The following is a 25,434-nucleotide window of genomic DNA, read 5'->3' as shown; positions in this document are numbered from 1 at the left end:
CCCCTCCTCCTCCAGGGCATAGCAGCTGTCCTACCCTGCCTGTGGGGAAGGACCTTTAGGTGGGATTCCTGCATTGCAGTGGGTCAGACTGGATGACCCTTGGGGTCCTTTCTAACTCTGTGACCTGTGAAGGGGGGGTGAAGAGCCCCTGCTGCCTGCAAATGGGAGCAACTGCTTGGCTTTGGGCGAGAGTCAGTAGCGCAGTCTGAGCTGCAGGACGGGGGGGGGGGTCTTGGCGCTGCTCCCTCCCTACCCGGTTGATGTGGACGCGGCAACGCGGGGGCCTTTTCAAGGGGGTGGGTGACACTCGCACCCCACACACGGAGACAGGCACACAACTCTAGCGGGACCATGCAGATCCTCTAATCCGGTTGCTGCTATTAAAACCATCTTACATGATGTGATGTGTTCTTTGCCGTTCCTGCTGCTGCGGCCTCCGCGCGGGAGGCTTGGTGGGAGCAGCAGACCAGGCTTGGTCCGGCCGCCCTTTGCAGCTTCTCCAACGGGGCCAGAATGGGCCCGGTGCTCAGCCACTGACTGTGGGGGGGGGGCGGAGAGAGCAAGTGCCTTGGGGTGCCTTCTCCATGGACGGCAAGGGCAGCAGCGTGCTTGTCCTCGGCACAGCAAGCAGCGCACGCCGCCTGGCCTTCGTGGGCGCTTCGGAGCGTCCGCGTTGGGCCTCGTCCAAGGTTCCCCGTCCACACACCTGACTTGCAAAGCTCTGCTCGGACCGCGCGCGCCCCGCCCCCCCCAGGAAGCAGGAGCCCCCTCGGAACGCAGGGGGCCAGAGACCCCCAGGGGGCCGCCTCGTTGGGGCGGGGGCTCTGCGAGAGAAACGACGGCAGCAGCAGCCGGGAAAGACTCCTGCTTCGGGATGGGGGGGGGCAACCTCCCGCCCCGCCGCCCCCACACTGAGCCGCGGGCCACGCCAATAGAAAAGTAAGTTTATTGACTTTCATCACGACTCTGCACTGAACTGACACATTGACGCGGGCGGGGGAGGGGGGTTGTGCGGGGCCCCCGACGCCGTCCGCCTTGAGGAAGGAGCGCCCGCCCCCTCTGTATAGACTTTACACCGAATAAATAAGGGCTATGGTACAAGGGCGCGTGCGGGGGGCAGGGAGAGGGCCGGGGGCGCGCGCCTCCCGGTCCGCGCAGTCCGTCCATTGCGGGGGGGGGGGGCGCTCAAGGGTGCTGTCCCTGCTCCAATTGCTGGTGCTGGCTGCGCACGGCGAAGCGGTTGACGTGCACGGGGATGGGCACGACGATCTTGGGGTTCCTGACGGGCTCCCCGGAGCGGCCGCTGACGTTGCCGGCCTTGATGCGCTTCCACTTGGCGCGCCGGTTCTGGAACCAGATCTTGACCTGCACCTCGCTGAGCTTGAGCGCGTGCGCGATCTGCGAGCGCTCCGTCAGCGACAGGTACTTCTTGCAGTGGAACTCCTTCTCCAGCTCCAGGAGCTGCTCGCTCGTGAAGGCCGTGCGCCGACGGCGGCTCTTGCCCGGCCCCGACGACGACGACGAGGGCGCCGAGCCCGACGACGCCGGCTCTCCGGGGACCCGCTTGGCCTTGGCCTTGGGCCCGGCGCCCAGAGAGCCGCCGCCGCCGCCGCCGCCCGCCCCGTCCAGGAAAGGCTCCTCTTCGCTCTCGGCCGAGCTCTCCTCCTCTTCGCGCTCGCTGCCGCCCGCCGCCTCGCCAGGCCGCCCGTCCAGCTTCTCCTCGTCGGAACTGTAGGCCTTCACTTCTGCACAGAGAAAACAGACAGAGGAGAGATGTTAGGAGGGCGAAGGAAACCCGGCGGGGGCACCCACCCTGCGTGCCCCGCCAGCCCACCTGCGCCCGGTCTAGCTGCATTGCGCGGGGCGGGAAAGGATGACCCCCGGGTCCCGCCCAACTGCAATTCTGTAGCTGCAAAACGCCGCAGCCGTGCCTAGCCCTGCCCCGGGTCTCAGCACAGAAGCCCGGTACTCCTTCACAGCCACCGCGCGAAGGGACAGGGGGTCGGGGTCGGGGCACGACACACTGCCGGGCCCGGGAGGAAGCCAGCGGAAGCACGCCTTGAAAGCGCATTTTTCCTCTGCCACCCCGAAGAATTCTGAGCTCAGGGTTTCTGGAAACTAATTCTGTGCGAGGTAAACTGCAGTGCCCAGAAGTCCTGCGTTGCGGGGGGTTGGGCTAGATGACCCTTGGGGGGCCCTCCTATGATTCTAAGTGTGGAATAGGTGGGTGTTTTCAATGTGCTTCGATAGGGCTATGGGAGGCTTCGAGTTCCAGTGGCTGTGGGCTGGAGGGAGCAATGGTCCCAAACACTACTAGCTGCTGGGAGTTGCTGCTGTGGGAACCCTGATCAATCGCAGAGTTGGAAGGGACCCCCGAGGGTCATCCAGTCCAGCCCCTGTAATGCAGGAATCTCAGCTCAAGCATCCACGACAGGTGGCCATTCAGCCTCTGCTTATAAACCTCCAAGGAAGGAAAGCCCAAAAGCACTCTGCACATAGGAAGCCAAACCACAAAGTGGGGGCTGGACTAGATGATCCCTGGGGTCCCCTCCACACACACAAACACAAGCAGACTGCAAGTCAAATGCTCCACGTCATTAAAGTCACCCCACCTTGCCCCAGTCCTGGCCAGCAAAGAATGTGGGGGCTCCCCTCACAGACCCCCACCCAGGCTTGGCCTTGGAAAGGGCTCTAACCCAACTGCAGAAGGAGAAGCCCGCCAGTGGGCAAGAGCATTGCCTGCCCAGGATTAAACCTCCTCATTCAGATGCAGTCTACCTTTGACGGCTGCAGTCAGGTGACAAGCAGCCTGAAGGACATTTGGGTGAGCTGTTGCTGCCAGCCAGTGTCTGCTATGGCCTAACTCTGGGCAGAGCGTCTTCCTCCAGAGCAGTGGTGGGCTGCAAGGCCTTAGGCCTTAGTCCTCCAGACTTCCACGAGGCAGAGTCCCCTGCGGCTGCTGCCCCTTTGCATGACACAGAGCTGGGACAGTGGGACTGGAAAAGCTAGGCTGCCCCTGGAGGCCCCCTCCTGCCTCCCACCACCACGCAGCCCCTGCCTGGCAAATAGCTTGGCCGCTGCCCCTGCCAATTGCCTAAGAGCCGTGGGCCCACCCTGAGCCTGGAGGAAGTTAGAGAAGCATTAATCTGCGGAACTCACTGCCACAAGATGTTCGGGTGGCTTTAAAGGGGGATGAGAAAAAATATATGGAGGAGGAGCAAGTCTTGTTTTTCACCGGCCTTTGTTCTTTAATCATCTGCGGCTTCTTTCAGTGGGTGGGATGTTTTAATCCTGCTTTTTATATATAAATAAATCCTATTTTCAGCTTGGTCACTCACTGTTTTACTTTTAAATGGTTTCAGTGTCTGTGGGTTTGTTTGTTTGTTTATACATGAAACTCATTGAGTTACAAGTGACTAATAAGGTCAAATAAATAATATCCATGGTTCTATAGACTGCCCCCCCCTTCCAAAAAAAAACTTGTTCAGGGGTAGCAGACCCCTGGGTGCCAGTTCTGGGGGGAGGGGGGGCCACAGTGAAGGCAGGCCGCCAGAGGCCCTGGGGGCTTTCCCCTGGGGTGGGATGGATCAAGCGGGACTCTTTGCCTGAGAGTGATGTATGTCTGCCCTAGGCAGGATCAGGCCCCATCCCAGGTGGTTACAGCTAAACTTTGCACTGACTTGCTTTCATGCATAACACAGGAAAGCAAGTCAGTGAGAGAAGGGCAATCCACATATGCTCAGAGGCACTCTCATTCTTAAAAGCATGTCCCTGGCCCATCACCACCTCCCACCATAAAAAGCAAAGAAGGGTTTGTTGGCAAGTGGGGTGTTTCTGTTCAGAAGAGGCAGGATCAGGACTAAATTACTCTCGGTGTCCGTTCCAACTCTACAATTCTATGATTCCCTGATTCTGTGATAGGCCAGGGGCAGCAATTCCTGAGTCAGGTGACAGCCGCCCCATTGCTCCCACCATTCCCAGTTGGGGAGGTGACTGGTATTTGCATGGTAACTCATTGCAACCCTACTTCTGTCTCTTCTCATGAAAGCATCTGAAATGAATTAGTGGTCACCGGGAAATTGGCAAACTGGCTTGGCTGAGCTTGTGGGGCAGTTTGGGGGAGAGAGAGAGAGAGAGAGAGAGAGAGAGAGAGAGAGAGAGAGAGAGAGAGAGAGAGAGAGAGAGAGAGAGAGAGAGAGAGAGAGAGAGAGAGAGGACTAAGAGTGGGCATAGGAGCAGAGGAAATTTCTTTATGCTGAACCAGAACATTGCTCCTTCTAGGTCAATATTGTCTACACTGGCTGGCAGCAAACACCCTCCAGGATTTCTCTCCCAACCCTATTATGGATATTGTTATTATTCTATTTACACCCTGCCTTTCTCCCTGACAGGAGCTCAAGGCAGTTTACAGATAAGAAGAAGAACCGCTGAAACGGGGGGGGGGGTCATTAAAAAAAATTAAACACAAAGAGATGATGGATGGGTGGATAGATAGGTAGAAAGCTAGATAGATAGAAAGATATCAAAAGCAGTCAGCTCCCAAGAGCTTGTTGGAACAAAAAGGTCTTCACCTGCCCGCAGAAGGACAAGGAAGGACCAGTCTAGCCTCTCTAGGCAGGGAGTTCCAAAGGTGCCACTGAGAAGGCTCCCTCCCTTGTCCCCACCATGAGAGTCCCGATAGCTTGGGCCTAAGCCATACAGGGCTTTATACAGCCCTATAGCCACCAGCCTTTCTCAACCTGAGATCCCAAATGTTGTTGTTGGACTACAACTCTCATCATCTCTGCTAGCTAGAGATTCCCCCCCCCCCAAAAAAAATTCTGGGGGATCTATGGTTCAGGGCTCTCCTTCCTTGGAGGTTTCTAAACAGAGGTTGGGTGGTAATCTGTGATGGATGCTTCAGCTGAGATTCCTGCATTGCAGGGGATTGGATTGGATGACCCTCGGGGATCACGTCCAATTCCACAATACTGTGGCCTAAGGCTGAGAAAGGCTGCAGCGTCGAGCCTGGGACCTTCCACCAGGTCGTTATTTGGCCCTGCGCAGACACCTGCTTCAAAGGGCCACGACTAGCCACACGAGTGGATTGGGCAAGATGTGGCTCTGAAGGGACCACGGGCAGCTGGCGCCGGCCTGATCCTGGCTCCGCTCCCAGGGTTTTTGAGAGGGAAGCGAGAGCCTCCTTGCACAGAATGCCTTGCCCAGGGCCAGACCCTGCCCCGCGTCTCTTCTCTTGACTGTGCGCAGAGCCCAGCACCCCACGGCCCTGAGAGGAGCTGTCGAGAGGCAGTATGGGGTAGTGGTTAGAATAGGACATGGGAAACCAGGGTTCAAAAAAACTCTGTCGGCCATGAAGCTCCCTGTGGGGGGGCAGTCGCTGTCTCTCAGCCTAACCTACCTCACAGGGTTTTTGTGGGGATTAATGCAGGGGAGAACCATGTACCCCGCCTTGAGCTTTTCGGAGAAGAACGTGAGAAGCTCCAGCCCCAGGCCGTCCTTCAAACTGCGCGGGGAAAGGCTCGGGTCTGTCGCGACGGGTGGGGCTCTCCTCTCAGCCAACGCCCCCCCACCTATCGGATGGCACGTAAGTGGTGGGCGTGGCCAATAAAAAGGTGGGCAAGACCACCCCACGCCCAGAGACAGCGCCCTCCCTCTTTACTAAAATAGGAAAGAGCCCCCCACTCTACAGATGGGTTTGGAAAAGCCTTCTCAAGAAGGGACGAGGCAAGCAAGCGATGCTGCGGGCCAGCTGGGGGGGCAGTGCGGCCGATTTGGGGGATCCAGAGAGGGCAGAGCTGGCCCAAGACACGTGGGCTCCTGAGGCGAACCCTCAAATGACGCCCCGGGGGTGAATAAAGATCAACCTTGAGATCTGCTGCCCCTGGGATTCCTGCCACCCGAGGCCGTCCCCTCACACCGCCCCGTGGCTCCCCCTCCAGGATTAATCCTAGAATTTTAGAGATGGAAGGGACCCCCGAGGGTCATGCAGTCCAACCCCATGAAAAGCAGGACTCGCAGCCACTGGCAGAGGGCCAGAGGCAAGCCGGTTCACATCTTCACAGGGGCAGAGAAGTCCAGATGAGGCCTGGGACCTGCAGGGCCACGGGTATGATTCAGTATAGAACAGCTTCACGCGTTCCTATCAAGAAACGCCATTGCGGGCAGGGCTGGAAAAGGTTCAGGACAAAAAAAGAACTGAAACGAATAACTCAAGTGGCTGCAGTGGCTCACTTAGAAGTGGGGGCTTTTCAATTTAGAAAAAGGGGGTGCGTGTTGATAGAGACGTTTAAGGTGGTGCGGAGGGACCGGAAGTTTCCCTCTTGGGGAAACAGCGGGGTCACGTCCAAGGAACGTCGGAAGAGACGCATCCAAGGACTTCTTCACAAAGCAGCGCAGAGGAAAGCTGTGGAACTCCCTCCTGAGTCCTGCAGGCGACAGGGTGGCCACCAACAGGGACACAAATTCATGGAGGAGATGGAGGCTGCACAGGACTCCTCGCCGGCGCGATGGCTACTTTCGGAGCGCGCTCAGCTTTTCCCGCCTGGCGGATTCCCGGCTCTCCTGGTGGGGGCTCTTCCCGCTGCTCCTCCCCTCGGATGTTGTTCTGCTGCAGATGCCACCTCCTCTCAGGGTGCAAGAGAATCACACACCCCATACACGCCCTTGCCTCACCGGCGTCCAGCGGAGAGGAACAGCGCTGGCTGTGCGCCCCACACAGGCCATGTCGGGGATTCATGAGCTGTGTGACTGCTGCATTGCGGGGGGTTGGGCTAGATGACCGCTGGGGTCCCTTCCAGCTCTATGATTCATTTGAGGTTCAACGGAGGTTGGAGGGCAACCTGCCGCCAGAGATTATTTTGTTGAAAGTCCTGCCTTGCATGGGGCGGACCAGATTGCCCTTGCGGGTATCTTCCAATTCTACAATTCCATGTCACTATAAAAAGTGGCACCGATGGGCCTCGGGCGGCGATGGGTCTGAAGCACCCAGAAGTGGTTATTGGCGAAGGAAATGCGCACTCGGGAACGCAGAAGCTCCTCCGGCCACTAGGAGTAAGCAGGGGGTCACTGGGGAGGAGAGCGATTTGCGTCTCTTGAGCTCCTTGGGGCAGCCTCCGGTCCCCACGCGATCTCACTGCCCGCCCACCATCTCCGATCCCTTGGTATCTAGCAGGATGCCACACCTTGGAGGAGGCCGGGCAGAGTCCTTCCCGTGACTGGTATCTCGGAGCTTCCCCCCCCCCATCCCCGCCCCAGACAACCCTACCAGCCTCCTGCGGCGCACTCCTCCTGCCCCAGCTGGGTGGTCTCAGTCGCACAAGCAGGCCATGGGGCGGGGAGCGACAGTTCGGCGATTTTGAGGGGAAAGGGAAGCAGATGGACGGATGACCCCCCCCCCCAGCACAACGAATCCCCCCTAACCCCCATGGCTCACCCTCTCCTAGGCCTTGCCCTGCTTGATCAGCGCCCCTCTCTAGTTGTGGGGGCTGCGAAACCGCTTTGCGGGAGAAGAACTTTTCGCCTTCGGGAAACTGGCCTTGCCCAAGATCAGCTGGCCAGGAGGGGCTGCAGTCCCGGAGGAGAGGGCCAGGTAAAAATTTTATTGACACGTGTTATGGAATGAATGAATGAATGAAAAGACACACATACATTTATTTGCCGCTGTGTGCCTTTTAAACAGCGGTATACAAATGAATTTCTGAATAAATATGTTGCCACCGCCTTTGGATCCCTCCATGCCAAAAGGACGGAGGGAGCCCCCGCCGCTGCCGCTCAGCAATGCCCAGCTGCCTTTCAAGGCCCTGAGAAGTTTTCATGAGACAAGCAGAAGTTGGGTATCGGTCTCTCTGTCAGGGATGCTTTCGCTGAGATTCCTGCATCGCAGAGGGCTGGACTAGAGAACTTTTTGCGGCCACTTCCAACTCTGCAATTATAAGCAGGGGAAATGGCACCCACTGGTACGCCTGGCACCGAAATGGCATGGGCAGGAAAGCTCTGGGAAGAAGGGAGGGAGGGAGGGGCCCCAGTGTCAACGGAGAGGCGTTCCTCATTTCTGGGTTTTCGCTATACAGAGTATTTTCAGTTGATTAATCGAAAAATATTTTTAAAATCAAATAAATTCACCCAAACCTCGATATGAGCGTCCTTTTGGAAGCTGAGAGAATCCCTGCGCGACGCCCTGCGCTGGTGGTGGAAGCCCACGCGCGCCCCGGCGCTCCCTCGCTTTCTCCAGGGCAGTGAAGGGGCCAAAACCAAGGGGGCATTTCAGGGAAGGTAAAATCCTAGCAGGCCCTTCAATTGCGTGGCGTTGGGGAAACCCCAGCCATTAAAACGGACCCAGCCCTCGATTAATAAGCTGCAGGCCCCAGAAACAATCCTGTACCCATCCACTCAGAAGCAAGTCCCATTTATTTCCACGAGGGTTTACTTCCAGGTAAAGGCATACCATAAATTTAAAGCACCCTAACAAGAATCCTGGGGACTGTATTTTGTTCAGGGTGCTGGGAATTCTAGCTCTGTGAGGGGCAAACTACAGTTCCCAATATTCTTGAGAGCAGAGATATGCTTGAAATGTATTGATGTTGTGAACCGCCCTGTGATCTTCGGGTGAAGGGCGGTATACAAATTTAATAAATAAAATAAAATAACTATGTGGCAGCCTGAAGCTTCCTGAAGGCGAAGGATCTCAGCCGGGATTGAGGCTGTCCTGGGTCCTCCTGGGGGGTCTTCAAGCTTCCCTCTGAAAGCGAATAAGGCAGAAAGCCGGGCCTCCCCGAGAGGAAACGCCTTGCCGTGGGACCCCCCAAGTTTGCTGCAATTGGAAGGAGATTGCAGTTCTACACGCAGTTAAGCAGGAGTAAGTCCAATTAAGCGTAATGAGACTGACTTCTGAGTAAACGGGTCCAGGACTGAGCTACCACGCTTCCCTCTTTAAAGTGACTTGATTCACGCTTTTTCTGAAAGCCAGGCTGCCCACTGCGAGGGCCACAGGGATCAGCTGGTGAGCGGGAGAGGATTAGGATTCCGGGGCCCCGAAAAAGCTGGATGGCAAAGGGGTGTCGCTCCGGAGGGAAAATGCCACCGGAGGAACGGAGGGGGAGGCTGAGGCGGGAGTGAGTGAGTGAGGAAGGAAATCTGTGGACGCCCCTTCGAACCGGGAGGCAGAAGCCGCGGCTGGACCGGCGCTCCCTGCCCGCTCCGTCCTGCTCTGGGCGTCGGCGTGCCTTTGCGGAAGAAGCCAGACAGGGCGCAGGCAGGGCAAGGGGACGCCTACTCCCCGCGGCCGAAGAGGAGGCAGATCCGAGAGTGGACCAGGCGCTGCTTTCTTCCCCCAACGCGCACCGCCAAGCGGAGGCTCTCAGTCGCCCGATCTTGGGCGTCCTTCGAGGTGGTCTTTCTCTGCTGGTCGCCCCCTCTCCAGGTGCACAAGAGGCGCTTCCACGATCACCTGCAGGTGGGTCAGTGACAGGTCTCCGCCGCCCCCCCATCTCCTGCCAAGCCGGCTCACAGAAGTCCCAGCACCGAGGACAGTTCTTTGCGGGGGGGGGGGTTGTCCAGCGGACCGCGCTCTTTCCCAAGACTCCGCACCCTCGCTGCCCGGGTATACTTCGCAGAAGGGTGGGAGAAGGACGACCCCCAATCCCGACCCTTGCCCTGTGATGCGGGCGGGGGGGAGGAGAGATGCTTTGGGTCAGGAGTTTGGGGGGAGCCAGAAGTGCCCCCCACACACACACCGAGAGCGAGAGCGAGAGCGAGAGCGAGAGAGAGAGAGAGAGAGAGAAGGAGAGGGGACTCCTCTCCTGACACAAACGGCCCCTGACTGCCCAAGTTTGGCTGGCTTGGATTGTATGTTTGTGTGTGATGGAAAATACTTTCCTTAGCGCGCGCCCGCGTCAATTTCTTCCGTGAGCCTGTTTGGCGCCTTTGCTGGACAGCAAGTGAAACTCCCACGGGGGGGGGGGGGGACGACGACGACAACGACGACGAAAGGACTCCCCAAGTGAGATCCTGAATCAAAGTTCCACCCCGGAAGTTTGGGGGTGGTCTCAGCAGGACCACCAAATGCCTGGCCTGAAAGTCCCAGAGCCTAAGGGGGTGTTGTTGTTGTGATGTGTCCCTCCTGCGTTTAGGGGGCCGACAGAATTATTACAGGATCCGTTGTGGGCGTCGGGGGAAGGTCCTGCTCTGGCCTGGACGTGGGCAAAGTTTTGTTCATCCTTCCTTCTTTGCCCCAAACGCTTGGAAGGAAACTTTCCCCCTTCAGAAAAAAGTTCTCTCAACCCCCTCCGGCAGCTTCCTCCTCACTTCGCCGCCCTCCCGCCCCACAGGGCGTTTCTGCGCCCCCGGCAGCCCCGCTCGGAAGGCGACCGGGGCCTCTTCCCTCCGCCCGCCCGCCCGCCCGCCTACCTGCCAGGCCCGGGAAGGGCTCCGGGAAGTGGAGGGGCGGCTCCGGCGGCCCTTTGTCCCGTCCCGGGGGCAGCTCGTCGCTCTCCACGCCGTCAGGCGCGCTCCGGCGACGGCAGGGCGGCTCTGCGTTGCCTCGTCCGGCGGCCGGCAGCTCCTGTGCCGGGTAGAAGCCGTCGGGGGGCTCGCCGAAGCTGGGTAGCGCGGTGGTGAGCGCCACCATGGACGGGACAGCCTGGCCGAGGCTGGCGCAGAAGGAGTTGGTGAGGCGGCCGGCGAAGGAGGCCAGCGGCGCCAGCGGAGGGAGGCCAGCGGCCGTCTGCAGGGGCCCGTGGGGGAGCACCAGAGGCCGGTAGGGCATGAACATTGGGTAGCCGGTGTAGAGCAGCGGGCCGGAGCGCGGCGCGGGCGGCGAGTGCCCGATCAGCGAGTCGATGGAGAAGGCGGCGCCTTGGCCGGTGGGTCTCTGCATGGCCGCGGCCCCCGACAGCTGCTAGCCGGGCTGCCCGGCCTGGGCCCCGCTGGGCGCCAGACTCCGCGCGGGTCGGAGGGGCGCCGGACGCGCCGTCGGTCCAGCCCGGCCAAAGGCACTTTATCCGTCCGCGCACGCGGCGCAGGTCGTGGCGGGAGACGACGTTGACTGCTTTGGCTTCCTGGCTGCCTTCGAAGGAGCCTCCTCCGCTGCCGCCCACGAGCCGCGCTGCGCTCCCCTCCCCTCTGCTCCTGGCCCTGCCGCTGCCGCGCTGCCTCTGCTCGCCTCTGCCGCGCCTGGCGCTGGGCTGGCGCTTTCTGTCGAGAGAGGGAGAAGGCGGGCGAGAGGGAGGGAGGGAGGGAGGAGGGGAGGAGATGGCAGGGGAGGGGGAAAGGGGTGTCGCCCTGCCTCGGGGCTCATCCATCTTCCTCAAATTCCGCTTGAGTTCCCCCCAGCGCCGCCCGCCCAACGGCCGGGCCAGGGAGCGCCGCCGGGTTCCCACTGGAGAGGCCGAGGGGGGCCCTGGGAAGGCGCCGCCCCCTCCCGCCTCATCAGCTATTATGGCTGGTGATTGATGATTGCCAATTACCGGCCGGGCGCACAAGGGCCTTTTGTCGGGTGGGGCGGGACCAGCTGCTCCGCGGAGAGGACGGGGGAGGGGACGGGACCAGGGACGCCCCGTCGCCTCTTGGCCCGCTGAGCCGCCCAGAGCCCCGCGAGAGGTCGGGGCGCCGGCCTTGGGGTGGGACCCCCGCGTCCGTGAGGGCCCCAACGAGCCCCAAGGGGCCCGACGGGGTTGCTACCTACGACAGGACCTCTTGCTCCGCCGGCCTCTGCCGGCGCCCACTGCGGGAGGGGGCGGGGCGAGAACCCGAGGTCAAAGGCGCCGGTTGGACCGGGCATCGCCCTCTCTTGCTCAGGAATGTAGGACCCCCCAAAAGCTCCGACGGCTCTTTCTTGGATTGAGGACCCTTTCCAGCCCGCTATCCGCTCAAAACAAAACAAAACTCTTCCCGAAGGAGGGGGGCGGCCTGGTGGAGATGCCGAGGCCTCCCCGGCGGGATTGTAGGAGGTGGTTGGAGGGGGGGATCCTGCGGGGTCACTTCCTTACCCCTCCTGGAACACAACCCCTTTTCCAGTGAAAGGAACTCCCACAAGAGGTGGCGGACTCTCCTTCCTTGGAGGTTCTTAAGCAAAGGTTTGATGGTCACCTGTCAGGGATGCTTGAGCTGAGATTCCTGCATTGCAGGGGGTTGGACTGGATGACCCTTGGGGTCCCTTCCAACTCTAAGATTCTATGACATTTTGTGTGTGTCACCCACCCACCGTTTTCCTCAAGAGAGAGTCGCCCAGCCACGGCTTTGCAAAGCGGCACTCTGGACACAGGAGATCTGAATTCCGGAGGGGGGGGGGACCCAGAGATTCCTGCTCGACCTAGTGGCAGCTTCGCTCTGGGCTCCCACGGGATCCCGTTCTCGCCCCCCGCTGTTTAACACCCTCATGAAACGGCAGGAATAAGAAGAGGAGGAGGAGTTTGGATTTGATATCCCGCTTTATCACTACCCGGAGTCTCAAAGCAGCTAACACTCTCCTTTTCTTTCCTCCCCCACAACAAACACTCTGTTAGGTGAGGGGGGCTGAGAGACTTCAGAGAAGTGTGACTAGCCCAAGGTCACCCAGCAGCTGCATGTGGAGGATCAGAGACGCGAACCGGTTCCCCAGATTAGGAGTCCACCGCTCTTAACCACTACACCACACTGGCTCTTGGGAGAGGTTCTGAGAACCTCTAGCGCCCCTTTGCATCAGGCTCAGGCGCCGCGCCAGTTCTAAGGCCAACCCTAACTCTTTTTGCCTCATTCAAGGGAGTGAAGGGGGCAAGTTTGCTGCTGATGTTAAATCGCTCAGGTCCCTTGGAACAATGGGAGAACTCCAAAAAGAACTTTTCAAACTGAGTGAATGGGCATTAGAACGGCAGATGCAATTCCACGTATACAAGTGTAAAGTGATGCATGTTGGTAAAAACATTTTTATTATTACACCTACAAGCTCATGAGGTCTGAACTGGTGGTGACGGACCAGGAACAAGACTTTGGGGTCCTAGCAGATTGCTCAAATAAGATGTGGACCCAGTGTGTGGCGGCAGTGAAGAAGGAAATCATTCCGTGGGATCTAGGGATCATTAGGAAAGGAATTGAAAATAGACGGTGTCACAAGGCCCTTATACCAATCTATGGTGCAACCGTATTTGGAGTCCTGCGCACAGTTCTGGTCCCCTCGCCTCAGAAAGGATATTGTAGAAGAAGGCTCAGAAAGAGGAACTGAAGGGATCAAGGGCGTGGGGGGCCCGCTCCCCTATAAGGCTGCAAGTGAGAGCGGCAAACTACTATAATTTTATAAAATTGCGCGTGGCGTGGAGACAATGCACAGATAAAAGTTGCTCTCCCTCCCTCATAACTCGTGGGCATTCAGTGAAGCTGAATAATGGAAGATTCAGGGCAGACAAAAGAAAGGGATTCTTCAAGCAGCGCTGAGTTAAACTGCGGAACTCCCTCCCGCAGGAGGCAGCGATAGCCACCGATCTAGATGGCTTCAAAAGAGGATGAGACAAATTCCTGGCCGCTATTCGGTCAGAGACAGTCATACTTCTGAATACCAGTTGCTCTTGGGCTCGGATCCTGATTGCGGGTCCACATCCCTTCCCTGGGTGGTTTTCTGCTGGAGGGTGCCCTCAGGCTTACTCGGGAGTAAGTTGGCTGCTCCTATTGACATTAGGGCTCGTGGCAGGGGAGGGAGCTGTCGCCATGTTCCGGAAGCTGAACCGGGGTTGGGTGGGGGGCTTAATAGAATCCTAGAAATGAAGAGTTGGAAGGGACCCCGAGGGTCATCCAGTCCACCCCCTGAAATGCAGGAGTCTCAACTAAAGCACCAGCCTCTGCTCTATGGAGGGCTTCCCAAAGGCAGCTTATGCACTTTAAAAAAATTGTCGTTTGGAGTTCACGGTCAGGGAGAGGCGAGCGACCATGCAGACCTTTGCCGCCTACAGCCATATTTGCAGATCCTCTTCTGCTCAGGTGAGCCTTTGTGAGTTCTAGATCAGCGAGGTGGACGTAGCCACGCCCTGGAGGAGATTTATCCGGCTAAAACTCCCTGCAGACTAAGGGAGGCCAGGTCGTCCGTGGGTGGTTCACCGGCGCCATCCCCAATGAGTGGTGTTCAAACCAATGTGTGCGCTGGGGGTGTTTGAAGTTAGGGTGTGCCTGCTGTCGCTGACCCAGCATTATCCCTCCAGGTCCCAGAGATCTCAGGGGCTGGGAGTCCCTCCCAACAGCCTTAGTCTGACGCGCCAACCGTGTCCATAACAGGACGGAGGTCGCTTTGGCCACCGTTGCTTCATGTTCTGGCAAGGGTCCTTCTCCGGCATTTAGATCATTGAAGCACGTTGGAAGCGCCGGACCTGCCTTTGGAAACGGCCTAAAAACGACGCCTGGTGCCCTGGTCCAAAACAGAACCGCGAGGCTGCTAACGGGGACGGCGCCGGTCAGACAGTCATTGCTGAGTCACCTGCCCTCCCGGTTCCTTTCGAGGCTCAGTGAAGGGGCTGGTCTGGTCTCCATCTTTAAAGCTCCGAGTGGGTTGGCAAGACCTAAGACTTTACTCTCCCTCCTAGACCTGCCCAAAACTTGTGATCTTCTGCCTGGGTGGCCCCTTGCTCTGGCCGGGTGGTCCTTTGCCCCTTGGGAGGACGCACGCAAGGGGCGAGAAGAGTGGGGCAGTGCACACGCGCGCCCTAGTTGTGGGCATGCGATGCTCTCGCCGCATGGCGCTTTCTTTAAGGTAATTTCGGCGCCCGGAAGCCTTTTTTTTAAAAAAAAGAAAGATTCAGGCTTTTCAAATATTCTGTTACCCAATATTTTGAACCACCGCTTGTGTATTTTTAGCTATCTATCCTGTAAAGCCGGCTTTATTGCTCTTTTCTGGAATGGTTGTATGCTGCGAATTATTTTATTTTATTGCGGCTCTATTGTGGCTCTAACTATGCTGTTAGCTGGCCAGAGAAAATCAGCTGGCGTGAGAAGCTCCCTCATCCCAGGTCAGACGATTTAGCAACCCGCTTCTTCAGCCCCCAGGGGTCCCTCTACTCATTTCCATGAGGCGGGCAGATGCAAACGGAGGAGACCGTCAGGACTCAGGAGTTGTGTGCGGAAGAGGGAATTGCAGCCGGTGTAGCTTGCGTGACACCCTCCACCTGGAGATGCAACCTGTGGCGTATTTGTAAAGGCTCGTAGTCCATAAACCCCAAGCCAGGCCTCCAGTACAGTCCAAAAATGCATGCTCATCCATAGATACACTGCCCCCCACCCGAAGAACAGGTACACTGCCCCCCACCCGAAGAACAGGATCAATCACTGCTTATATTCAACATATAAAACACATTGAAGGATTTTTCAGTCAGCTGAAATGCAACATTTAACGTTTAATTAGAAATGCAAACAGTGCCCTCATTCATGACCACCTCCTTCATTCACTAGAGCAAAGCGGGGTGTTGTTGGGGTTTTTTTTGGGGGGGGGTGTTCCTTCAGTTCTTTTGGCGCTCCGGTGAATGACGTCATCTCTCCGGCTCGGAGCAGAGTCCTGGAGCTGCGCCCCCTGGCGTTCCCCCTCCGGTGCGCCTCACCTTTGGGGAAGAGGCTCAGAAGCCCCCGTGTATCCGGTGGCGCTTCTGCCGCGTCAAAGGAGGCAACCCTGCAATTGGGGGAGAGAGGGGACAATTCCAGTATTGCAACCGGAGCAATGGAGAGACGTGAGAAAGAGCATCTCAAGAACGCGAATCTGCGGCTGGTGGGCAAATAAACGTATTACCTGCAGTATTGGTCTAGGTCAATTTTAGGGGGCCACGCAGCGCTCCTTAGCGAAGCCACCGCCCGCAGCTCAGGAGGCCTCGCGGTTCCTAAGCCCAAACCGGTGTTGGCAAGTTGCGCTCCTGGAAAAGTTTCCCCGCAGTTTAGTTCAGGCATTGCGCTGCCTCCAGTGCCCTCTGCCGGTGGTCTGGAGCAGCTGCACGCGGTCGCCTGGGCGGCCAGCTTCGACGGGGCGGACCCGCAAGGAGCCTTCGCACTGAGAGAGCGGACTCCAGTCCCACCCACTGACCCACCCCGAGGCTTCAACTGCTGCGCACCTCGGACTGCGCCTGCCCCCGCCTCCTGACTTCCGGGAGTGAGGCAGCCAGCCCCTCTCCCCGCCTAGTACAGGACGTCTTCGAAGCGGAGCAGCACGAAGTCGCGCAAGGCCGACGGCAGGGGCAGCTCCGGCAGGGCGCGGATCAGGCGGTCCTCGAGGTGGTTCCGGATTGCGCAGCGCGCCAAGTGCTGCAGGGCGCGCGGACTCTGGCCCAGGGCGAAGAGCGACTGGAAGAGGCGCGGGTGTTGCTGCCAGGAGAGAAGCCGCGAGGCGGTCAGAAACGGGGAGGGCGGCTCCCCCCAGGGTCCTCCTTTGCGCACTTGCCACTGTCCAGCAAGGGCTGGGCAAGGAAAGCCTGCGGCAGCACCAGGGCCCTCCGGAGGGTGGACGGCAAGAGCGCAGCAGCCTGGAGGAATCTCGCTGTGTTTGAGGTGCACGGGCCCCGTCGAGCCGCTCTTGCTGTTGCGCCCCACCACAGGATCCCGCGCACTTACCTGCACCAGCTCGGCGGGCACAGCCTCGGCCCACTCCTCCGTGACGGGCACGCGCTGGTAACAGTTGATCAGGGCCTCGACAGTGCGTGGGGAGGCGCAGCAGTGGCGCAAGACCTGCGACGAGAGGGACGAGGGGAGGCAGCAGTCAGAGGCCAGCGCCAGAGCCTGACAGCGCAAGGAAGGAGGCCCTGCCGAGGCGCGCGAGCCAGTCGCTCCTTTGCGCTGCGCACTTTTGTTCTTCTAGACTCGGTAAACCTAGGAGAGCAGCGTGACCCATCCCTTCTACAGCCCCCGGACTGGGCGCCGCCGCCCCCTCTGGCCGCCAGGTAGCCTTCTGAAGTCAGAAGATGCTCCCGATAGAGTCGATGCCAGCCAGGGGGGCAACGGCCGGCTTCCTCGATTTCTCCAGCCCAGTCGCTGCCGGGCCCTGCTCTGTCTTCTGGTCGTAGTAGGGCCTCGACGGGAATGGCCCCATTAGGTGAGCTGAAACCCCAGGTATAACGACTTCTAGGCGCCCATGTCCATTACTTCAGTAAGGCAATGTGCATTTAGCTCTGCCCGCCCCCGCCCTGCAAATTATGTTTTCCAAGGACTTCTGCATTACTGAAGCGTCAGATAACACACCGCTCCTTCTATTTGCTGTCCCGGGGCCCCCCCCCTGTTGCTTTCTGGGCGGTCCTTTGGGGGGGCCTGGGCTAGCGGGCGTTGTGCTTCCGCCCCGAGGTTCACCCTAGGCCAAATCCCACGTCGGGGGTCTCATGGCCCGGCACCTCCCTGGGGTTCAGGCGGCTGCGCGGCGCCCCTTAGCCGGGGCTTCCCTCTCTCTGGGACTGGACTGAAGCAGCGCCTGAGCCGGCTGCACGGAGCAGCTCCATCCTCATTATCTGGTGTTAATAGGAGATTAATTAGTGTTAATTGTTGATTTTCCTGCATTTTCCCAAAGGGGAGAGCAATCTGCCAAGCCTGGGAATTAAGACAGATGGTTAACCCGTTGCGCCGGGAGGTGGCCAGATCAGGTGCAGGGGCTGACGGGGGCTCTGCCCGGAGAGGGGAGAGGACAGGCCCCGTTCCCTCCCCTTAACACCCCTTTCGCCCCCCACCCCAGCAGAGGGCATTGGGCCTTTCCTGCCGCCTGCAGGGTCCGCTTGCAGCGTCGGCAGAGCCCCCCTGCAGCTCCGAGGAGAAGGCGGAGGGCGGGGTCCTTCGGGGCTCACAAGCCCAACCCTGGAGGGGGATCCAGTGGCAGGCTGTCCCGCAGGTGCTCTTAGGCGCTCTGGAGCTCCGGCTTCACTCAGCGGCTGGTCTCAAAGCGACGGAAGCGCCGTAATTATAACGGCTGGCGGCTGCAATTTCTGCCGGCCTCTGAACGGCCTTGCAAGGACTGTTTTGCTTCACTTGCAACCGGAGACAGCATTCGGTGCTCGTTTTCTGCAAGTGGCCACGTGGGGATTTTGCTCGGGCAGCTCTTTCAGCCTCAGTGAGAACATGTTGGACTAGGTGGGTCACTGGCCTGCTAAAGCAAGCTCTCATGTTCTTAAACCCGTTTGCGGGGTTCTGGGGTGCCAACTGGGGGGGGGGAGATTGGGCAGGTAAGCCCCACTCTACATAATCGATCCTATGAAGCGGTGCACGCACACCATTTGAATGGCAATGCCCACCAATTTGGAGGGGGCATGCCCCCTCAAATATTTTAGGGGGGGGCTGAAGCCCTCTCGGCCCCTCGGAGTTGGTTCCTATGGCGGGACTCCAGCAAGACTTCACCCCGTTCCGCGGAGGCCACCGCGCAGGTGCCAAACAAGGCAGGTGAGGCCAGGTGAGGCGCATGCAGTGCCCTGGACAGTCCCAGCGCCTTCCTCGCCTCTGCCACCCTCATAGCAGACCGAGGAGCTGTGGACTTGTGGGGCTCACAGCCAGCCAGCCAACCCCTCCCCGCCCCCTCGTCCCAGGGGTCCCAGGAATTGAGGCGCCCCTGACCCTTCTCACCTTGAGGAGGGCTCCGGGCCAGACGCGGACGGCGCCGTGATTGAGCAGGTCTCGCACCACCAGCTCGGGCCGGTGCTCCAGCTTGTAGGCGGCCACCTGTAGGATGTTGTGCAGCGCCGTGTTGCCGCTGTAGCTCATGATGTTGACGCTGGCGCCGCGGGCGAGGAGCAGCGCCACCACGCGGGGGTTGGCGGCCTTGCAGGCCAGGTGCAGCGGCCGCTGTCGGTCTGCGTCGGGGGCGTCCACGCTCGCGCCCGCCTCCACCAGCTGCCGGCACACCTCGTAGCAGTCGCCCAGCGCCTCCGGAGGGTGCGCCTGGGCGCAGGCGGCGTTCAGCGGGGTCTGCCCCTCGGCGTTGCGCGCCTCCAGGCTGGCGCCGTAGCTCAGGAAGAGGCGCACGTGGCCCGCCAGGCCCAGCCGCGCCGCCAGGTGCAGCGGCGTGTCCTCCTCCTCCTCCGAGACGCAGTTCACCCGGGCGCCATGGCACAGCAGCAGCCGAGCGCACCTGCGCGGGGAGAAGCAGAGGGGTCGCCCGGCGCCTTTCTGTGTCCCCGCCGTCCCCAGGCCCTCCTGTGTCCGGGCTCTGCTCTCCCACGGTCTACTCGGGCAGCCTCTGAACTCTGGCTGCGGCCAAGCCTGGCTCTTGTGTGCCGCCAGGGAGGGTGTTTGGGGTGGTGGGTTTTCAAACTTGTCCTAGACTAGAGGCTTGTTTTGCTCTATTATAGGCCGGCCTTAGAAAAGTTCTCAGGGAGCCTCACCTGAAGGAAGAAGCCTAAAAGTTTGGCATGCTGCTTAGCTTGCCCTGAAGGCGTGAGAAAGAGTAGCTGGCAAAAGGCCCTTCTTCTCTTCCTCGAGTTTCCTTCCTGGCCTAACTTGTGCTGGTCGCTACTAGCCAGAATGGCTCCCTTCTGCTTACAAGTTGCTGGAAGGAAACAACCCGGCGAGATGGAGAGTTGCTCTTGTGTTGGGATCCTGCTCCGGTGCTTCCCAACAGCAGAGGCATCTGGTTGGGCACAGCGAGATGGGCCCCTGGCCTGATCCAGAGCTGGGCGGTTCTTGCATGTGACCTTCCTTCCGGCTAAGGCTGATACTTCCTGCCTCCCCTCCTGTGCGGAGACCTCTCAATTTGGATGTCTCTCCATCGCAGAGACTAAGCGCCACTCTGAATCCTCTTTAGTCCTAGTATCAAGTGTGTATTTCCTACAATAAATTGAGTTTTCTCCCCCTCCCCATTAGTCTGTTTGATTTTATCCTGGGTAAAGTGTGCGCCTCCAACAGGTAATCTGTGGTCAGTTTCTCTCTCCCTCCCTCCCTCTCTCTCTGCTAGCTTCCCAGCTTCTGGTATTCAGAAGCAGCACCGCCTTCTCCTGCAAAGGGACAGAGCAGAGCCGTCTTGGCTAGCAGCCTTCGATGGCCCTCTCCTCCTCCAGGAATTTGTCTAGTCTTCTTTTGAAGCTATCCAAGTTGGTGGCCATCCCTGCCTCCTGGGGGAGGGAGTTCCGTAGGTTAACTACGCGCTGCCGGACGAATGACTTTCTTTAGGCTCTCCTGAATCTTCCTACATTTGGCTTCGTTGGACGCCCCTGCTGCGTTCCAGTGTTATGAGATAGGGACAAAAATTTGGTGCACGTTCCCCATGCTATGCATAATTTTATAAACCGCTATCTTTTCGCCTCTTACTTGCACTTTCTCTAAAGTAAAACGCCCCAAATGAGGTCACTTTTCCCCAGAGGGGAGTCGCTCGTTCCCTCGATCATTCTGGTCGCCCGTTTTCTTGAAAGGGCAGCGAATTGTTAATTAATCATTATCACTGTGGCCTTTTTTTTCAGCCAGTGAGAGGCGCTTGTGGGATTCTCCGTCTCCTGTATCAATATAACTTGGTAGTCTCGGGGACTCTGCAGCTCAGGGAGAAAAACTGGGGTCGGGCGGGAGCTGTGGGCATTTCCCCCGTTTGGGTCCAGGGGAGCGCCTTCTGGCGATTGTTTTGCTTCCAGGACCCCAGGACGGACTTTCCTTCCTCTGGGAAGCCCAGGAGAGGACGGCTGTGTTCCCCACCCCCACCCCCCACCCCGAATGGAGGATGAGCAGCCCTTCTCCCCTGCCCAAACCCCAGGGTCAAGCTAGGGGCGCCTCTTCCAGGCCACGCGCCTCAAGGAGACGCCCCCCCGTCGGGGTTGTGCCACTCACTCGAGGGAGGCGGGGCTCCGGCACAGGTGAAGCGACTGGAGCCCTCCTTCCGAGACGGCCAGGGGGTCAGCGCCGAAGGAGAGCAGGAGCCTCACGCAGTCCGTCGTGGCCGCCGCGCACGCCTCGTGCAGCGCAGTCCGGCCGCCCGGCGCCAGGTCCACGTCCGCCCCGCGGAGCAGCAAGTGGCGCAGGCACTCCAGGTAGCCGCGGCTGGCCGTGATGTGCAGCGGGGTGGTCAGCTCCTGCTCGTAGGTCAGCGCCCAAAGCCCTGTGGAAAGGGAGGAGAGAGACGCGGGATCAGGAAGGGCCGTGCGGCAGACACAAGGGCGCTTTGCACGTGCTCAGGGGCACGGTGGCGCGCGGAAAGCAGGCTCCAATGGAAGCCTGCAAGCGCGAGAAGGGCAACTCCCAAACTCTGCGGAAGGTTTTCCTTGGGTGCCGCAAGGCGCTTTTCCTACCCCCGCCTCTCCCCCACCCACCACCCCCGTTGTTCTCTGGGCGCACTCAACCAGCGGGAGTTGAATCGGTAGTTCTTCCACTCGTCCTGGTCGCTGGTGTCGAAGACGGAGTTGGGGCCCACTCCGCTTTCGGGGTCGCCCAGGAGGCAGAGGATGGCGCCCCCATCGCCCGCCAAGAGCGCCTGCCAGAAGGCCTGCGCCGGGCCCTCGGCCTTGCGCGTGGAGATGGGCTCCATGGCTCCGGCGGAGGGGACCCTCGGGGCTTCTCCGGCGGGACAGAGGCTGCAGCTGGGCTGCCCGGGGACGGACGGACGGAGGGCTGCGTGCCCAGGTGTCAAGTCGCAGCCCGAGCTATTCTGGGGAGCCCTTGTGACTCAGCAGCCAGCAGGGCCGGTGGTGCAAAGGGAAAGCGCCGCGCCAGAAACTGGGAGCTGGGGCGAGTGGAGAAGGCAGGTGATCTCCACGTGCTTAGCGCGCCAGCTCGGTCCCACTAGACCAGGCATCCCCAAACTTCGGCCCTCCAGATGTTTTGGACTACAATTCCCATCATCCCTGACCACTGGTCCTCTTAGCTAGGGATCATGGGAGTTGTAGGCCAAAACATCTGGAGGGCCGCAGTTTGGGGATGCCTGCACTAGACCAGCCCTGTGGCCTACCTCGCAGGGTTGTTTTGACACGGAAGGCGCACGAGAAAACCGTTTGCAAAGAGGGGAGGGTCGCAGGAGCAGATGGCAAGCCCCAGCTGGCGGGGAGGGTCAGCGGCCTGTGAGGCGCGCGCGCCCGGCCGCGGGAGGAAAAGGCCGGAGGTGGGAGCGCTCTCTCAATGTTAACTTGGAAGCAAACCTTCGGCCCTTCGGCCAGGCAGCAGCTCCCCACGACTGAGGCCATAAGTAAGACGGGGGGGGCAGCCACTGGTCTCCTTCAGAGACCTCCTGCCTCTGGTCCTGGAGCGCCGAAAGGATGATTAGCCTCTGCCAACTTGTCTAATCCCCTTTTAAATAATACTTTAGTTGAGATTCCTCCATTGCAGGGGGTTGGACTAGATGACCCTCAGGGTCCCTTCCAACTCTACACCTCTAGGATCTATAAAGTCACCTAAAATGAGGGATCGCCACAATCTGTAGCTGCAAAGCTGTAGCTTGAATGCCCTTTTGCTCCCAGTCTCCCTCCCACCCATTCTGCCCCTTCCCCTTCTATAAATGTTGTAACCTTTCTGCAAGCACAACTTTCATAATCCCTGTTTGGTTTTGCCAAATTGAAAGTGGGCAGAGAGAGACAATGGATTTTTTTTCTTGTTTGTTTTTAAAGTGACAGTATAAAAGAGAGTTGTCAGTTCTGGTTATGTTTCCAAAATAAAGGTTTGTTAGTGAGGAATCATTTTTTAACTGACAAACAACGCTTTTTCAAGAAAAAAACCCCTATTCCCTACCAGTACATTGCGTCATCATACTGAATAAACTATATGTGTGTGTGAATTTCAAAAGTGTAAAGGATAAACCAAGTTTTATAAAGGGTCCCATTACCTTCCTCTCCTGACCTGCCTCTCCTGGGGGGAGGGGAGAAGGCCGGGGGGGGGGCTGCAGTGCCCACCCCTCCCTATGCCCCTGGATTGCAAACCAGCCATCTATCATGTTTCCTGGGCCACTTCCTGTGTGCAGGACATTTCCTCTGGGGGACCTGCCCCTTCTCCCTACAGTCCCACCACTGTTGCTCCTTGGGGTGGCTCAGGCTGGAGAAAACGAGACTCTTAACCTCAGGGTCCTGAGTTCGAGCCCCCTGTTGGGCAAAAGATCCCTACATTGCATGGGGTTAGACTAGATGAGCCCTGTGGTCCCTTTCCAACTTTACAAGTATCATTAGCTCCTTTGGCCTACACTTCCCAATGGAGCAGTCTAATAGAATCACAGAAAAGGGACCCCAAGGGCAGATGGACCTCCCTGCTCCAAGCCACCTTGCTCCCCCTCTTTCACGGCTGCCCTTACCCCATTTCTGGCTGGTCCAGCGCAGATCTTGGCTCTTGGCGTGGATGACCAAGTTGACCTCAGCGCGCTCTGAGAAATGCCTCTGCACCCCAGCCAGGTCCCCCGTGTAGAGGGCGTTCTGGACCACCATGTCCCTGCACTCTGAGGGCGGCTCTTTGTGGGTCCTCCTGCCCCAAGAGGCCACGGGGCCTTGGCAGGAGCCCTGGCTCTTGGCACCCTCCCACTTCCATCTCAGCTCCGCATCCAGCCCCAAGGAACGCCACCTGGAGGCCCTGGAGGAAGACGAGGAGGGGAGGGACCTTGACATGAGCACCTTCTGAGAGAGAGACTGCTCTCCTACAGCGTCTTCAGCGGCTGGGGGGCGTCTGCCCTTGGAGAGCTGTGTGCTTGCAGGACCCAGGCCTGACTCAGGGCTTATAAATAGTCCTCTGGCAGCCACCGCCTGCCTGCTTGCTGCTGGCTTCTTTTATCATCAGCTCCCAAAATACATTTCAGCATTTGAGCCAAGGGAGGTGTTTTGTGGCAGACCTTGGGAGATCCCGAATGTTTGCAAGCATGTCTTTCCAAAAGTTCCCCGGACATGAGAGAACCTTTTTCTTCAGATCACACAGCTCACAAAAAGCAGACCCAATTATGGAAAACAAGCTCCCTTTCTAAAGTGAGGAAATTGCTCCACCTGGAGACAGGGAGTGAGGGAGTGGTCATCCTCTGAGATTTCCACCCAAAGTGCCCTTTGGGGACCTGAAAATCACCTTCCATGCACAACTTATTTTAGGATAATCTTAGAGAACAATTAATACGTCCAAGGATGCTTAGGCAGACTTGAATAACATTCTCCCTCTTAACCAAGAAAACACTCTCATTTAGTTTAAGTAAACAAGAAAAATATACGGTTTACTGACATCAAAAGTCTTGTCAGGATTCAACAGATACAGGGATGAGAATCAGGCACCCAGTAATCCCTAAAAGTTACAAAAGTCCATAGTCCAGTTCAAAATGGAGTGCACTCTCTGGGGCAGAGCTCACAGACAGCCTACTCCAGTGGTTCCCAACAGGTAGTCCGGGGACCCCCAGGGGTCCGCGAGCTATGCCAGAGGGGTCCTCAAGATGCTATTAGATGCCAAGCCTCTGGCCCGGCGGAACTGCCGCCGCCGGTGCGCGGGCGCAAAGCGAGCCCGGTGCATCAACCGGGGAGCCGCTGAAGGCCCCCCGGCGACCGCCCCGGACCGAGGCTGAGTGCGCCCGGCCGGAGACTCGGCGGAACCCCTGGGCCTAGAGGCCCGAAACCGCCTTCCAGGCCGCGGACCCCGCGGCGACCGCGTGGGCGTCGGAAACGTCCGGCGGAGCAAGCGAGGAGCTGCTGAGGCCCCCCGCAGGCCCGTCGGGCCGAAGCCGAGGGCACCCGGCCGACGGCCAAGCGGAGCTCCGTAGCCCGAGACCTCCCACCGCGCAACGATCCTGGGGGGCCTGCCTCGCGACTGCAGTCGCCATCACCCCTAGCTGCCCAAGAGGGGGAAGGAGCCCCCCCAAGCGAAGGCCCCCGATCCCGCAGCTCCTGCGCGCCACACGGGGAGCCTCGTGGGGACCCAAAGAACAAAGGCTGCACCGAACCTGCTGGCGCTGGCGCTGCTACCGCCGCAAATACAGCCACCCCCAGAGGAGGAGAAAAGAAGAGGGGACAACAGGGAAGAGAGGGCCCCACCACCACCCTCAACCCAGGTGAAAGGGTAGAAACCTCCCCCCCTCCAAAGGGAACCCCCCCGACCCCCAGACGGCCATCACACCGCCGCCACCACAGCCACCACCACACCAACGCCCCCCCCAAGAAGGATAAAGAAAAGAGGAAAACAACTGAAAAATAAATAAAACCACTTTTTAATTTTAGGATTAGGAATTAATGGGGGTCCTTGTCACAATAGCGGCTCGATGAGGGGTCCTCGAGAAAATTTTGTTGGGAACCCCTGGCCTACTCCATTGCAAGCAGGAGAAAGAGAGTGCAGAGACAGGAAGAAGATGCTTAAGTTTCTTAATGTGGCATCACAGAGTCCCCCGTTTGTGCCCATTTAGCAATCGTGCCTTTGTGTTTGGGCTGTAGATTCCCTCCCCCCAGCACTCAGCACAACAGCATCCTGCTTTGCAGGGGGTTGGACTAGATGGCTCTTGGGACCCCTTCCAACTCTACCGTATAATTCTATGATGCTATCAGGTGCCCATTTGCAAAGGGTGACATGATTTACAGTCAAAATGGGGAAAGTGGGTCTTGTAGTACGTGGGGTTTG

The 25,434-nt window shown here is 58.8% G+C and overlaps 2 protein-coding genes across 2 annotated transcripts; both read right to left on the bottom strand.

Annotated features, from left to right (window-relative positions):
* Positions 1-1,180: 1,180 nt before the first annotated feature.
* On the bottom strand, positions 1,181-10,873 carry GBX1 (gastrulation brain homeobox 1). Its single transcript, XM_035130230.2, has 2 exons — positions 10,405-10,873; positions 1,181-1,745 (listed from the first exon to the last, which is right to left on the bottom strand). The coding sequence occupies exons 1-2, from the start codon at positions 10,871-10,873 to the stop codon at positions 1,186-1,188; spliced, it is 1,029 nt and encodes a 342-aa protein (XP_034986121.2). The 3' UTR covers positions 1,181-1,185.
* A 4,439-nt stretch (positions 10,874-15,312) lies between these two features.
* ASB10 (ankyrin repeat and SOCS box containing 10) lies at positions 15,313-23,531 on the bottom strand. The gene is made up of 6 exons (XM_035130214.2): positions 23,156-23,531; positions 20,716-20,983; positions 18,529-19,033; positions 16,546-16,659; positions 16,050-16,299; positions 15,313-15,616 (listed from the first exon to the last, which is right to left on the bottom strand). The coding sequence occupies exons 1-5, from the start codon at positions 23,460-23,462 to the stop codon at positions 16,114-16,116; spliced, it is 1,380 nt and encodes a 459-aa protein (XP_034986105.2). The 5' UTR covers positions 23,463-23,531; the 3' UTR covers positions 15,313-15,616; positions 16,050-16,113.
* Positions 23,532-25,434: the final 1,903 nt, after the last annotated feature.

This window comes from Zootoca vivipara, chromosome 12 (genome assembly GCF_963506605.1).
Source record: "Zootoca vivipara chromosome 12, rZooViv1.1, whole genome shotgun sequence".
NCBI classification, from domain to species: domain Eukaryota; kingdom Metazoa; phylum Chordata; class Lepidosauria; order Squamata; family Lacertidae; genus Zootoca; species Zootoca vivipara.
This window is presented reverse-complemented; position numbering and strand designations above follow the sequence as displayed.

Excerpts from the sequence above, each read along its gene's own strand:
- ASB10 (XM_035130214.2), bottom strand. The coding sequence starts at position 23,462 with ATGTCAAGGTCCCTCCCCTCCTCGTCTTCCTCCAGGGCCTCCAGGTGG. Across the intron at positions 16,660-18,528 it reads GGCCCGGAGCCCTCCTCAAG|GTCTTGCGCCACTGCTGCGC; the intron begins GTGAGAAGGGTC and ends CTCTCGTCGCAG. Across the intron at positions 16,300-16,545 it reads TGCCCGCCGAGCTGGTGCAG|CAACACCCGCGCCTCTTCCA; the intron begins GTAAGTGCGCGG and ends CTCTCCTGGCAG.
- GBX1 (XM_035130230.2), bottom strand. The coding sequence starts at position 10,873 with ATGCAGAGACCCACCGGCCAAGGCGCCGCCTTCTCCATCGACTCGCTG. Across the intron at positions 1,746-10,404 it reads GCCCTTCCCGGGCCTGGCAG|AAGTGAAGGCCTACAGTTCC; the intron begins GTAGGCGGGCGG and ends TTCTCTGTGCAG.